Here is a 14,179-nt window from a genome sequence, read left to right on the forward strand (position 1 = left end):
CCCTTCCTCCATACAAAATAAATAAAAATTATATTTTATTATTGTTGGCGTAAAGATGAATGTATTAATATTATATAGTAAATTATATTTTCCTTAACCTAAAAGTTCATATATTTTCTTCTGATTTTAAAATAAATTAAACTATTTCAAGGGTGCCTAAAAGTATGGCAGGTCCTAGCCACTATGCCTCTTGAGCCTAACAGATGGGTTAACCCTGAGCAGCAGCGGTGATGAAATTCAGACCTGAGTCTCTGTGTGACTCCAATGATAATATTTCCACATGCCTCGGAAGTTCTGGAAGGAATTCTTGCTGTTCTCCTTTTCCTTCTCAAATACTAGAATATGATCAGCCCGTGTCTGGGTGAGAGGAGAAAGCTGATAGGAATCTGGGGCTGTGCCAGTTGAATAAAGATTATTGTCACACGAGGTTGTGACTGTACACTTTCCCACAGCGATTCCATCCCACAAACATGTGTGTGTCCTCTTCAGTGTAAGTTTAACATACAGTTTTTGCTAAGTTTGACATACAGTTTTTGCCCTGGCAGTGGTGCAGTGGGTGAATCAGCCTCTTCCCACCCTGAGGGAACCCTCGTGGTATCGAGCGTCTAACAGGCTGAACAACTTTGCTCTTGGGAGTTGGGCTTACCGCTGCCATCCTCGATGGCTTGCGTTCAGTGGATTTTGATCATTGGTTTGATATGGGCAGGCTGTTGCATGAGAAGAGAAGGAACTATTGTTGAGTTAGGGAATGAAGACATTCTATTTTCTATGGGCAGGACCACAGATCTGCTATCTGTTCACTGAAGCAAAGTTATCGGGAGGCTGAGGTGGGCGGATCATGAGGTCAGGAGATCGAGACCATCTTGGTTAACACAGTGAAACCTCGTCTCTACTAAAAATTAAAAAAATAAAAAAATTAGCCAGGCATGGTGGCAGGCGCCTGTAGTCCCAGCTACTCAGGAGGCTGAGGCAGGAGAGTGGTGTGAACCCAGGAGGCGGAGCTTGCAGTGAGCCGAGATTGCACCACTGCACTCCAGCCTGGGCGACAGAGCGAGACTCTGTCTCAAAAAAAAAAAAAAGAAAGAAAGAAAAGTGGCAGAAAAGCCAGAGGAAGAAAAAAAATCACTCCAATCCATGATCCAGCTATTAATATTTTGGTCTAGAGTTTCTAGTCTTTTTTTGTGTGTGTCCAAATCGCCATTTAATTTTTAGACAAAATTATAACCGCATGAAATGTACCATTTAGTCCCTGCCCTTTTCACCTAATGATAGATAATGAACATTTGTCTCACATCATTAAATGATGTCCTACAAAGTGATTTTAATGGTGGTGTGCTATCCTTTGTTTTAATGAATAATTATTTGTTTAATCAGCCCTCTGTTGTTGGACAATAAATTAGTTTTCTTATTATAACTACAACTTCAATATTTTCAGTATTTTTTAAAGCTAAATTTTTGGATGCACACGTAATTTCTTTTAGGGTAAAATAGAACCAACATACCAAAGGGTATAGGAATCTGGAGCTTTTTAATATATATTTCCAAATAAACCCATAGAAAGATTACACCAGTTTACATTCCCAGTGGTAGTATATGAGCTTGTACCCTTGCCAACACTGGGTAATTACCTTGTAACTAAAATTCAAACTAAGGAAATCTGGTACGCATTAATTTGAAAGAACCCATGACTCAAATTTCTTTTCATAGAGTATTTAATGTTCAACAGATTGCTCTGTGTGCGATAATTATGGGTTTCTTTACAGTATTAGGGAAACACTTTTATTAAATTTTATATTCACAGTTTCCTCAAGGTCCTTAAATAGTTATTAGGTTTTCAACTGTGTTTCATGCTATTAAAAGTATGGTTTTGGAGGTCTTTGCATATGTATATTTAGGATGATAGAATGTGAGAACTAGACAGAACTTTAGTGATAGATTAGTCGACCTCCATTTAAAGACAAGTAAATGGGCCAGATGCAGTGGCTCATGCCTGTAATCCCAGCACTTTGGGAGGCCAAGGCAGGTGGATCACTTGAGGTCAGGAGTTCAAGACCAGTCTGGCCAACATGGCAGAATCCCATCTCTCCTAAAACTACAAAAATTAGCAAGGCGTGGTGACACACCCCTCTAATCCCAGCTACTCAGGAGGCTGAGACAGGAGAATTGCTTGAACACAGGAGGTTGAGGTTGCAGTGAGCCAAGATCTTGCCATTGCATTCCAGCTTGGGCAGCAGAGTGAGACTCCATCCCCCCAAAAGTAAAAATAAAGACTAGTAAATGGCTCAAGTAAGAAACTTGCCCACACAAATTCTGACTGTTGGAATATTCTTGGTTGTAAGCAATAGACACCTCACCTCAGACCAACCTACCAAAATGGGGATTTATTGGTTCATGAAACTGAAAATGGGCTTAGATACCTATTGTGACTAACCTTGGACAATTCCTTGATCTTTCTAAGTCTCGGTTTTCTTATTTGTAAACAGGATGTTGGACTCAACCTAAGGTTCCTTCCACCTCTTAACATTAAATGTTTCTGTGAATATATTATCAAATAATTTTGTTATACTGTCAACCAAATTTGTACGTAGTGAAAGGAAGGTTAGTCCTCAGAGATAGGAAATTTTTAAAGACATAATTATTACACAATTAGATTTAACAAGGATATTTATTTATTTATTTATTTATTTATTTTGAGACAGAGTTTGTACTCCTATTGCCCAGGCTGGAGTGCAGTAGCATGATCTCGGCTCACTGCAGCCTCTGCCTCCTGGGTTCAAGCAATTCTCCTGCCTCAGCCTCCTGAGTAGCTAGGATTACAGGCATGTGCCACCACACCAGGCTAATTTTGTATTTTTAGTAGAGACAGGGTTTCTCAACGTTGGTCAGGTTGGTCTCGAACTCCCAACCTCAGATAATCTGCCCATTTCAGCCTCCCAAAGTGCTGGGATTACAGGCGTGAGCCTCCACACCCGGCCTTAACAAGGAATTTTTTTAAACTTGTGGACATCCTTAGGCAACTTGAACATAATTAATATTCATTTGGTGTAAAATATCTTTGGAGTGTATTGGGGGAACCAACCCCAATATTTCAACATAGGTTCTTTTCTATTTTCCCTAAGTGTTGGCTGGTTTGAGAAATAAAGAGAAAGAGTACAAAGAAAGAAATTTTACAGCTGGGCCTCTGGCAGTGACATCACGTATTGGCAGGTTCTGTGATGCCCCCTGAGCAGCAAAACCAGCAAGTTTTTATTAGGGATTTCAAAAAGGGAGGGGGTACAAACAGGGAGCAAGTCACAAAGATCACACGCTTGAAAGGGCAATAAAAGATCAAAAGGGCAGAAAGGCAGAGCAAGATCACAAGGCCAGGGCGAAATTAGAATTACTGATGAGGTTCCATGTCCTGCTGGGCACGCATTGTCATTGATAAACATCTTAACAGGAAACAGGATTCGAGAGCAGATAACCGGTCTGACTAGAATTCGCCAGGCTGGAATTTCCTAATCCTAGCAAGCCTGAGGACACTGCAGGAGACCAGGGTGTATTTCATCTCTTATCTTCAACCACATAAGGCAGACACTCCCAGAGTAGCCATTTTAGAGACCACCCCCTGGGAATGCATTCCTTTCCCAGGGTTATTGCTGGGAAAAGAATTCAGCAATATTTCTCCTATTCGCTTTCTGCAGGAAGAGAAGTATGACTCTGTTCTGCCCAGCCCCTCAGGCAGTCACACCTTATGGTTATTTCCCTTGTTCCCTGAAAATCGCTGTTATCCTGTTCCTTTTTAGGATGCCCAGATGTCATATTGTTCAAACACACATGTTTTACAAACAATTTGTGCAGTTAATGCCATCATCACAGGGTCCTGAGGTGACATACATCCTCAACTTACGAAGATGACAGGATTAAGAGATTAAAGTAAAGACACATAGGAAATTATAAGAGTATTGATTGGGGAAGTGATAAATGTCCATGAAATCTTCACAATTTACATTCAGAGATTGCAGTAAAGACAGGCATAAGAAATTATAAAAGTATTAATTTGGGGAACTAATAAATGTCCATGAAATCTTTACAATTTATGTTCTTCTGCCATGGCTTCAGCCGGTCCCTCCGTTTGGGGTCCCTGACTTCCTGCAACAGAAGTGCTTTAAAGCTTTTTTTCTGTTGATCACATGATCCTTAAACATCTTTCCCCTCTGTTGGTTTGCTTAACAAATCTTTACAAATATTGGAAAAAGAAATTTCAGTCCTGCTGCCCCCTATTCACAGTAATCACACATAACTCCAACTTGGTAGAACCTTGAGAGAATTGTTACTCTCCATGGCAGCAACTGGCTGCTGAGTCAGATCCATGCCCACAGAAGCTCATCTTGAGCCCTTGGGTGCCTGATTTACATTCAGGAAGACATTGGCATTAGGGAATCTCACCAGGAACACTTGTCCCTCACCAGGAACACTTCTTAAAGCTCTGCAGCTGGTTATAGAGAGACTGAGATTTTACATTTAGTTTATACTGTGAAACCAAGAGGAGGTTGATTTTCTCATGCCATGCTCCCTTAGCTTTTTAAAATTTTTTTCTCGATTGATAGGAAATCTTTTCAGGTTTTTTTTCACCTCATGTCTTTGCTCATTTAGGCTATTTGGAGTTCACTGTATACCCTTGATAGCTACTGCAGGAAACATAAATGACCCCCAGAGACTATTCTAGAATTCTCAAAAAGCCTTCAAGAAATAGGCTTTGTTTAAAACATCAACTACCAATAAAGTTTTAAAATGTTTTTGTCACAATATTTGAAATGCAGATTTATTTCAGTTTTAACTACTACCAGATTGACAATCTTGGTTTGTATTTCAAGAAATTTTTAGACAGAAATAAATATAACAGGACCTATATACCTTTCTATCACTCAGCTACCACATGTTTGTCTGTGATCATGACAGTTCTTATATCTAGTTCTGCCAGAGAGGGAATTTTTCCAGCTTTAAAAACAGCAAAAGATTTTGATTTAGGGGTATATTAGTCAGTATAGGCAAGGTTATTCTGCAGTAACAAATAACCCTCAAATCTCTGTGGCTTAAAACAACAAAAGTTTATTTCTTGCAGCACAAGTTCATTGAGAGGTGGCTGACTCATCTTTATTTTGAGACCCAGATGATAGAACAATTGTCTTAAATTTTGCTGGTTAAGGTAACAGAAAGAATCTGGAAGGGTCTCACACTAGCCAGAAGTATTCTTGCCTGAAAGTGATGTACACCATTTCCATTCACAACTTACCAGCTAGGTTAGGAACATTGCCCAGCTCAAGTATAAAATGGCCAAGAGTTGCATTCTGACCCCATGGACCTGGAAGGAAGAGACCAGAAATACTTGGCCAGCTGTACTAGTGACACAGGTTGCTCTTCTGGTTACCAGATATTTGTCTCACTCTCCCTCTTACAGGCAAAATACATTCATTTGTTCCCCAAAGGAGACTGACCCAAAGTCTCACCCAGCACAGTATCTGGATGATGCCTAATTTAGGCTCTTACTCAGGGGATGATATAAAGTCATTTCTACATCAACTCTGGATGTGATTCCTCTTGATCTAGAGACTTCTGAATTAAAAGTGGCAAGTTATCTGCTCTTCACCACCCCCCCTCACATTGTATATTAGTATATAATGGTGAAACAAAGATTGGAAAATTAATCTATACTCACATTCAGAAAGGGGGTGAATGGGAGATACCCAGCAGTCACTGGTGCTCAGTCATTCTAAAATGCTGAAGCAATTCTGAAATCCCTCTGGGCCCCCTGCCTTGTAGGTGAAGGGTCCTTTAGGGTCCCGATTCTTCTCCCTGGAAGAGCCTTCCCAGTCCATTGTTGTCTTCAGCCCTTGGCTCCACCCCTTGAGAGGTATCTTTTATTCCCGGTAGACTCTGATTGCATCTAAAATGAACACTGAAGAATATGCCTGTGTTAGAGACTGAGCAGCCTTCTCGGCTGCTTCCTGACTTTAGAGAGTTGAGGGCTCCAGAGGTTTTTTAGGTCTTGAACAGTTTTCCCAGCTGTTTTAGGTGTGAGATTGCAGTTTCTTTGGCAGTACAATTGTTTTTCAAAAGAAAATTGGTTTCTCATCTATTTTATTCCAATTTATTTCCATACGCCAAGAGTTAAGCCCTCAATTCCTTCTAAGCATATTTGTATTTGCTTATTCCTTTGTGTTTTTGCTTCCATGCCTTTATTTATTGATGATGGCTTTGTTGAGAGAGCTACAAGTTTAGCATGTTTTCCCTTAAGCTATTCTAATTGAAAGAATTAACCAAGAAGCCACAATGTCAACTATATCTTTATTGGAGACATCTTAACCCTTTCAGAGTGTTAACAGTGGGTGTGGTAGCCATTCTATCTGTTGGGAGAGAGAAGCGGCTGCTTTTTCCAGCCATACAAGTGCAACTTAATGGACTCTATTCCCTTTTCTTTCATCTATAAACCAGTCAATTACGAGCTCATCTCTCTCTTTTTTCATTATACCTTTTAAAATGCAGTCAATAGTAATCAATACATGCTACTAACATTAGACTTTCAACGTCTTTCACTAGATCTGCTCATTCTTTAGGTGTATTATCTGCCTTCCAAGTTATCATACATGATCGTTTTACTAAATGCTGTGCCAGTCTCCAGAATCAATTTCTTCACTCCCTGTTGCTAAGCCATTACCACATTTTGTTGTGGTTAAAGCAGCACTTCACTTTATCAGTTGGAACAGGCCAGGTTCTTTTGCAGTGACAAACAATATCTTTTGCAGTAACAAACAACATCCAAATCTCAATGGTTTAAAAGAACAAAGGTTTCTTTTGTGCCTATGCTCTATGTTCATTGTGGGTTAGCTGTGGCCTCACTTCAGGACCTAGGCTGACAGATCAGCCACTACCTGGAATGCTTCCCATTGCCATAGCAGAGGGAAAGCCCCGGAGGGTCTCATGCCTGTAATTAAATGCTCTGGCCTGGAAGTAACAATGTATCTATCACCTTTGTCTACCACTAAAGTTTTCCTTCAACATTGTTTTTGAGTTCCTATCCAGTAAGATACTTCTTTTTTGAGATGGAGTCTCGCTGTGTCACCCAGGTTGGAGTGCAGTAGAGTGACCTCGGCTCACTGCAACTTTCGCCTCCCGGGTTCAAGCAATTCTTCTGCCTCAGCCTCCCAAGTAGCTGGAACTACAGGCACCCACCAGCACGCCTAGCCAATTTTTGTATTTTAGTAGAAATAGGATTTCACTATGTTGGCCAGGATGGTCTCGAACTCCCGACTTCAAGATCCACCCGCCTCGGCCTCCCAAAGTGCTGGGATTACAAGCATGAACCACTGCGCCTGTCCTTTTTTTTTCTTTTTTTCTTTTTTTAAGAGATGGATTTTCGCTATGCTGCCTAGGCCAGAGTGCAGTGACTATTCACAGGTATAGTCAGTATGCTACAAACTTGAACTCCTGGGTTCAAGAGATTCTCCTCCCTCAGCTGCTTGAGAAGCTGGGACTACAGGCAAACAGCTCTAAAATGCCTTTTGAGGTATATAAATATAATTGATTTTCATAACGATGTAGTATTCCATCATATAAATATGTCATATTTTACTTACATATTGATGAACATCTAGATTGTTACCATTTTTTATTATTACAAATTGCTGCAGTGAACATTTTTGTGTATGTCTCCTCATGCACATGTACAGAATTTTCTCTAGGAATTAGTTCTTTTTATTTAAAATATGTTGATCAAAGATGGATGTACAGCCATTTTATCTGTAGCACTTGGTTTTATGAACATCAGTTTCTGGCTTATACGTATCTCACCACAGTGAAAACCATTTTGAATGAGTGGGTCAGTTTATTTGTTTGCAAAAGTCTTCCTGTGAAGTTTGAGCCTGGTTTCCTGCTGTACGTTGTTGATGAAGACTCTAGAAATATTTTAAAATGACATCTGGTTCAAGGAGGAGTAAGAGGTGAATACAAACTTCCTGTATCTAAAACCAACATCACTCCTCTTGGCAAACACAGAATAAGCTCTTATTAGTTGTTCAGCTGAATTGATCAAAGCATCTGAGTATCCTGGATTAAAGAAAACGTGAGTCATGGATCATAGCTGCACTAGGATGTTCTTCCTTCTCCTTCTTTCCTGTCTCCATCCACAGCTTGTGCCTGGGAAGCCTAGGTTTAGGCAGATCTTGATATCAGGAAGATGAATAAAATTGTACATTTAATGTAAGACAGTGTCCTGAAAAAGCAATAAATGTGACTAGAAGAGCATTAGATTTTTCATGAAGGTAAGAAATAAACATAGGTAAAGAAAAGCCAATTTCTTTTGCCACTTAAACCAATACTACAGTTCCTTTAAGAAGCTGAGGTGGGCAGATCACTTGAGTCCAGGAGTTCAAGACCAGCTTGGGCAACATGATGAAACCCCAGAGATAAGATAATTCTTATCTCTCTTACCTTAATCCAAACTAATGATATAACATGTAGCTGAAATTTCAAAACTCTATACTTTTTCCAATTGTTTTGTTGAGTTGCTAAGAAAAACTTTGAAATGGTTTCAGAACGAGCTGGAGATGAAGCAGGAAGAAGGAACCAGGGTTCTGAACAACATAAAATGTTCAGGCGTCACCTACAGTGTTTTTAAAAGTGAGACCTCTTTTCAGTTACCTGTATTTACCAACATCCAACCACGTAAAAGGTTATGTGCGGGCTCTTCCTTCCAGACGTCTGACAGCAGCTGTAACCTGGGCCAGTTCTGCATTTCTGGTACAGAACTAGTTTGTTTTCTGGGGTTTACACAGCTTGTTCGGTTCTTGTTATGCTGAAGTATCTCCTATTTTCCATTACTGCATAATTCTTTCTTTTTTTTTTTTCTTATCTGCATGTACTGAAAGCTCTAAGTGTAGAATCCCTTTTCCTGGATCTCTAGCCACCAGCTATACAACCTACTCATTCTGCCACTCCTATACATATTAACAACTGGGGGCCTTCTATGCTTTTCCGCAGGCTCATATAATCATGAACATATTAGAGATTATGCTTCCTACCTTTCTTCTCTTCTCCCTTCCTTCCTTCTTACTTCCTTCCTCCCTTCTTCTCCCTAAACCAAATAGGCTTAAAAAGTTATTTACATTTATAGGCATCTCTTGCTTTTCTTATTAACAGAAGATTCGGGAAATATTTCTAGCCTACTGGAATAGATTTCATTCTTTTTTTGAGGATTGGGGGGGTCTCACTCTGTCACCCACGCTGGAGTGCAGTGGTGCAATCTTGGCTGGCTGCAACCTCTGCCTCCCTGGATCATGTGATCCTCCCACCTCAGCCTCCCAAGTAGCCGGAACTACAGGCGTGCACCACCACACCTGGCTAATTTTTGTATTTTGGTAGAGATGGGGTTTCGTCATGTTGCCCAGGCTGGTCTCAAACTCCTGAACTCAAGCAATCTGCCTGCCTCAGCCTCCCAAAGTGCTAGGATTACAGGTGTGAGCCACTGCACCTGGCCTCACTCTCTTTTTAATAGCTGCCTAATATTCTACAGTTTGGAAGTCATATATTTTATTGAACAGTTTCCCTGTTAAAGGACACTCATCTTATTTCCAATTCGCCTTGGTTTTGTTTTTGTTTTTTGATTTGAGCATGATAAAAGATGCTGCAGTGAACATTCTTATGCCTATCCTGGAATACTTGTGTTTTTTTTATGGCCCAGGAAAGGGCTTTGCTGAGTTAAAAATGCATGTGTACTTTCAATTGTAATAGATGTTGTCAAAATATTTCCAAAATATTTCCCAGCAATGTTCCAAAATACCCTTCCCCCATCCTATCCATTGTAGGCAGCTTCCCCGCTCTGATGAGAATGGATTGCAACTGCAGCACTGGTGGCATAGCCCAGGCATTTGTTAACATGCCATAGTATATTTCCGGGGAGTTTAAAACTCCACCCAAAAAAACTGTGGTCAGACTCTTGATTTGGGTTACTTGCAATATTTCTTTTGTATTTCTTAAAGAATTCATAGAAAGTTGACAGCAGGGAAGAAATTCGAGATCATTTTAATGCAATCCATTCCTTTTACAGATAAGGAAATTAAAATCCAAAGAGGTGGAAGGAGTTACAGTGAGCTACTTACTGTTTGCTGCTTCAGGGAAGCAGATGTTCCGAATCCCAATCTGGGGCTTTACCTATTACAACATGCTGCTCCTGCACTGTGGCCCATGCTGACAGTGAGTTTTAGCGAATAAACCAACAGACTTCATCTGTGAGCTGAATCAACAAATGGAGATGACCAGTTTCCAGTTTTTTCATCTCCTGCTAGGACAAGCGAGTTTCCCAGCCTACACTGGTTGTGGAATTTGCTTTGCAAACGTCTGCAAAGAAAACAAGACATTTGTTAACTTGGTCTTCTCAGTGAAATTTGTTGCTCTTAATCTTTTGAGGGCCTGGAATTTTACTTTTCTATAATGCTAGAGTTTCTGCTCAACAGGCGAGAAGCAGCTATCTTGGATCATAACCGAAATAACAATAGTGAGGCAGAGGAAAGAAGATTTTGTTTACAGAAATGGTTTCCTGCCTGGCCGTCCTCCCTCAGCCCTCCTGAATTGAAAACTAAGTATTAGTAGGGGTGCCTAGAAAAAAGACCTTCTGTAGGGCCCACTGATGTTTCTGGCAGTGTAGAGAATTTGACAAGGGTTTATATGGATGTTCTCTAGGGCTGAAATAAAAGAAACTTGGAAGGAAGCTATTTTTGCACCCTGAGTCTTTAAACTCAGCTTTAATATTACAGTTTCAGGTTTTGCCAATGGATTCTGTGAGGGAAATAAAAAGGAAGACTCCAGCCTTTGGGTTCCCATTTGGGTTTGTTCTGTGTTCGTTGCAGAGCATTTGACAGTATGGCATTAACTTTCCAGGCTGTCTCTAAATAAAGTCAGACTGTTTAGGTAGCTCACCTCTGCTCATGTCAGCTCTTAACAATAAAGAGCTTTTATAACAATAAAAATCATCATGATGGAGATTCATATTATCATAGATAAGCATCACAAGCACGTTAAGTATACTTTCACCTAGAGGCATGCCTTTGTATTTCAGACCTGGCCATGGTTCCTCTGGTTTACTAGTTTCCAAGTCTGCAGATTGGAACCACTAGGGAACTTTTAAAAGATATTCATGTCTGGATACCATGCCTGAATTAAACGAGTATGTGCAAGAGGAGGCCAGAAATTGAATATTAAAAGCTTCTCAGCTGATTCTAAAAGACAGCCAGGTTGAGAATTTCTGAGCAGGCTATTTGGAATAGACAGTATGTCTCTGTTTGATGCAGAAAGAAATCAGATATAATGCGAGTTGTTCTTTTTAGAATTTCGTGTCTGCGCATCATCTCTCGTAGTCTACTTCCTCTCTTTCCCCATTCTATATATTGTATAGATTAAAACAGTGGAATCACATCTTCTAAAGTCAGTTCATAAAGCAAAAAAATGGAATCATTGAAATGCGCCCTAGGTTAGAGACCAACATACCATCTCTTGGTACACCCAGCATGGTCAATTTTTCCTCTAGGATTGAAGCAGATCAGTTTCTTTGGTGAAGATTCTGACAAAAATAGTTAGCAATTGGGATCCAGGATGTATGCAAAAAATATATATATCTATATTTAAATATTAGAATAACACTCAGCTTGGTGAGATACTTGAACCCTAGGAAGCACACAGGAATTGAGACTGCCTTAGGAAACTGCAGAATCCTATTTCTCATCTCACTCAATTCTGAGTGGAGTGCAGTGGCGTGTGAGCAGAGCCATGGGCACTCTTTCAATTGTAAAATTTTCTCTATCTGTGACTCCTTCTAGGCACATATAGTTGAATTCAAATAAATTGAATGTTAAATGCACATGTAGATATGACACCACTGCATTTCCTTATTTAATATTGAAAAACTGAACACTTCTTTGCATGCATAGCTTTCAGCAGTGCTCTTTCTTTCTGTCCTTTAGCATTCCCATGGTTTGGCATGGACATCGGTGGAACGCTGGTTAAATTGGTCTACTTCGAACCGAAGGATATTACAGCCGAAGAGGAGCAAGAGGAAGTAGAGAACCTGAAGAGCATCCGGAAGTATTTGACTTCTAATACTGCTTATGGGAAAACTGGGATCCGAGACGTCCACCTGGAACTGAAAAACCTGACCATGTGTGGACGCAAAGGGAACCTGCACTTCATCCGCTTTCCCAGCTGTGCTATGCACAGGTTCATTCAGATGGGCAGCGAGAAAAACTTCTCTAGCCTTCACACCACCCTGTGTGCTACAGGAGGTGGAGCTTTCAAGTTTGAAGAGGACTTCAGAATGGTAGGTCGGGTTTGTCTTTGTTAAAACAGCAAAACCTTTCACATGTCCATAATCATGGCCACTCACACCTAAGAACCAGACTACTAGCCTTGGGACTCTGGACAAGCTTATGTCACCTCTCTGTGCCTCAGTTTTCTCACCTATACAGGAATAAAAACAGCTCCTACCTCACAGGGTTGTTACATGTAGGATTAAATGAGATAATATGTACCTGGCACTTAGTAAGTGCTCAATATAGTTATCATCATCATCATTTCTATTACAATTATTACTGGGTAATATGCTAAAGGCAAGATGCTAAAATCCCTTCTGAAGTATTTCAGTTAGAATTATCCACAGACTTTTACTATATAATCATGATGCCAATTTTATGCGTATATAAACAGAGACCCACGGGAAGGCTTCTATGACTCCTATCAAAAATGATTACTTCTATCTACGCATTTGCTCTCAAGTGCCTTTTTTCAGCATATGAATGCCATTCAGAAGTTTTGCTCACAAACAGAAGTGAAATCTGTAATATTATTTATCAGTGAATTCCTTCATTAATGAATACCATTTAGGGAGTATAATTTTATATAGTAAGGATAAGATAATGCTGTATCCTGACTGGTAGTACATACCAAACTGTACGTTGCTTATTTAGATTTAACAAATGAAGCTAAATGGAAGACGTGGATAGGTAACATGCAGTCCAATGTTTCTCTTTTTTTTAGCATTCCTTTAATATCTGTGCATTCCAATTTCTTCATTTTCTACCATCAATATAATAATCTCCATACTGTGTAGTCTTTATAAAGTGAGAATAAAGTGAAACAATAGATGTAGATATATCTTGGAAAGGAAGGGAAGGAAGCTAGATAAACAAAAGTGATTGAATATAGAAGAAGGAAGGGTTGGGAGATTTTAGGATTAGTCTTACTACAAAGTCGAACATATAGTTAGGTAAGTCATAAAACACATATTCTCAAAGCCTGTAGTACAAATTACTGCCATTTTGTGCCCAACTAATGTAATCCAGTCTTGCTATAAAGTCTGTCATTAATGAATCAGTGCACATTCATGATATTTAATAAAGCTATAAATGCAAATTTTACTTGTGCCATCAAAAGTAACCCCATTTACCTCATTGATTATAGTAAGTTTCTGTAAGAGCAGACAACAGAGTCCTAGAATAGTATCCTAAGTGAGACTAATTATCTTCAGGTTTTGTTTTTTTCTTCTATGTCCCCTCCTATTACCCATCATAGAGTTTGACTTGCCACTTACTTAAATGACCCATGGAATCCGTTTCTCACCAAAGAGGCTCATGATCAAAGAGTTTTAAAACTGAGACGTTTGAGATCCATGGGCTTGAGAACTAAGTTTCAGTCCATAATGGAACCTGAATTCCAGTCCTGTTTCTAGATTTCATCAGCTAGGTGACTGGGCAAGACCTGTCCCTCCTCTGGGCCTCATTTTGTCATCTGCAAAGAGGTGGGAGTAAGACTTCAGAACTGAAGGTAACCTCTGGAGGTGAGAAAGTGTAGCATTCTTGTGCTACATAGATAAGAAACTAAAGCTGCCAGAGAGATCAAAAGCTTCTAGCAATGCCACTTAGGTAAGAGCTGGGACTTGGACTCAATTCTGATTCATAAGGAAATACTGATCCACTCTTACTGCTCTGAGCTCCTCAGGTCCCTCAAGGGCACCCTATCTGTCCATTTGCACTGGAGAGCCTGAAGTGAACCAGAGTGACCCAGAGGATTTATGCAACCTCTGTCAATGCCTCCATCTCCCCCCTAGGGTAATGTATACCCTGGGAGAAAGTTACTCAATATGTGCTGGCCACGA

At 40.0% G+C, this 14,179-nt stretch overlaps 1 protein-coding gene across 13 annotated transcripts in view; it reads left to right on the forward strand.

Moving 5' to 3' along the window:
• The window catches only part of LOC105480536 (pantothenate kinase 1), a 119,044-nt gene that overhangs the window by 79,107 nt on the left and 25,758 nt on the right, over window positions 1-14,179 (forward strand). For all 13 annotated transcript variants that reach the window (XM_011739668.3, XM_071069517.1, XM_071069515.1 and 10 more), the window contains one exon: window positions 11,994-12,346. In XM_011739668.3, coding sequence (XP_011737970.1) covers window positions 12,011-12,346 — 336 coding nt within the window. In that variant the 5' untranslated portion in view covers window positions 11,994-12,010. The remainder of the gene's footprint in view (window positions 1-11,993; window positions 12,347-14,179) is intronic.

Source organism: Macaca nemestrina, chromosome 9 (assembly GCF_043159975.1).
Source record: "Macaca nemestrina isolate mMacNem1 chromosome 9, mMacNem.hap1, whole genome shotgun sequence".
Classification (NCBI taxonomy): Eukaryota; Metazoa; Chordata; class Mammalia; order Primates; family Cercopithecidae; genus Macaca; species Macaca nemestrina.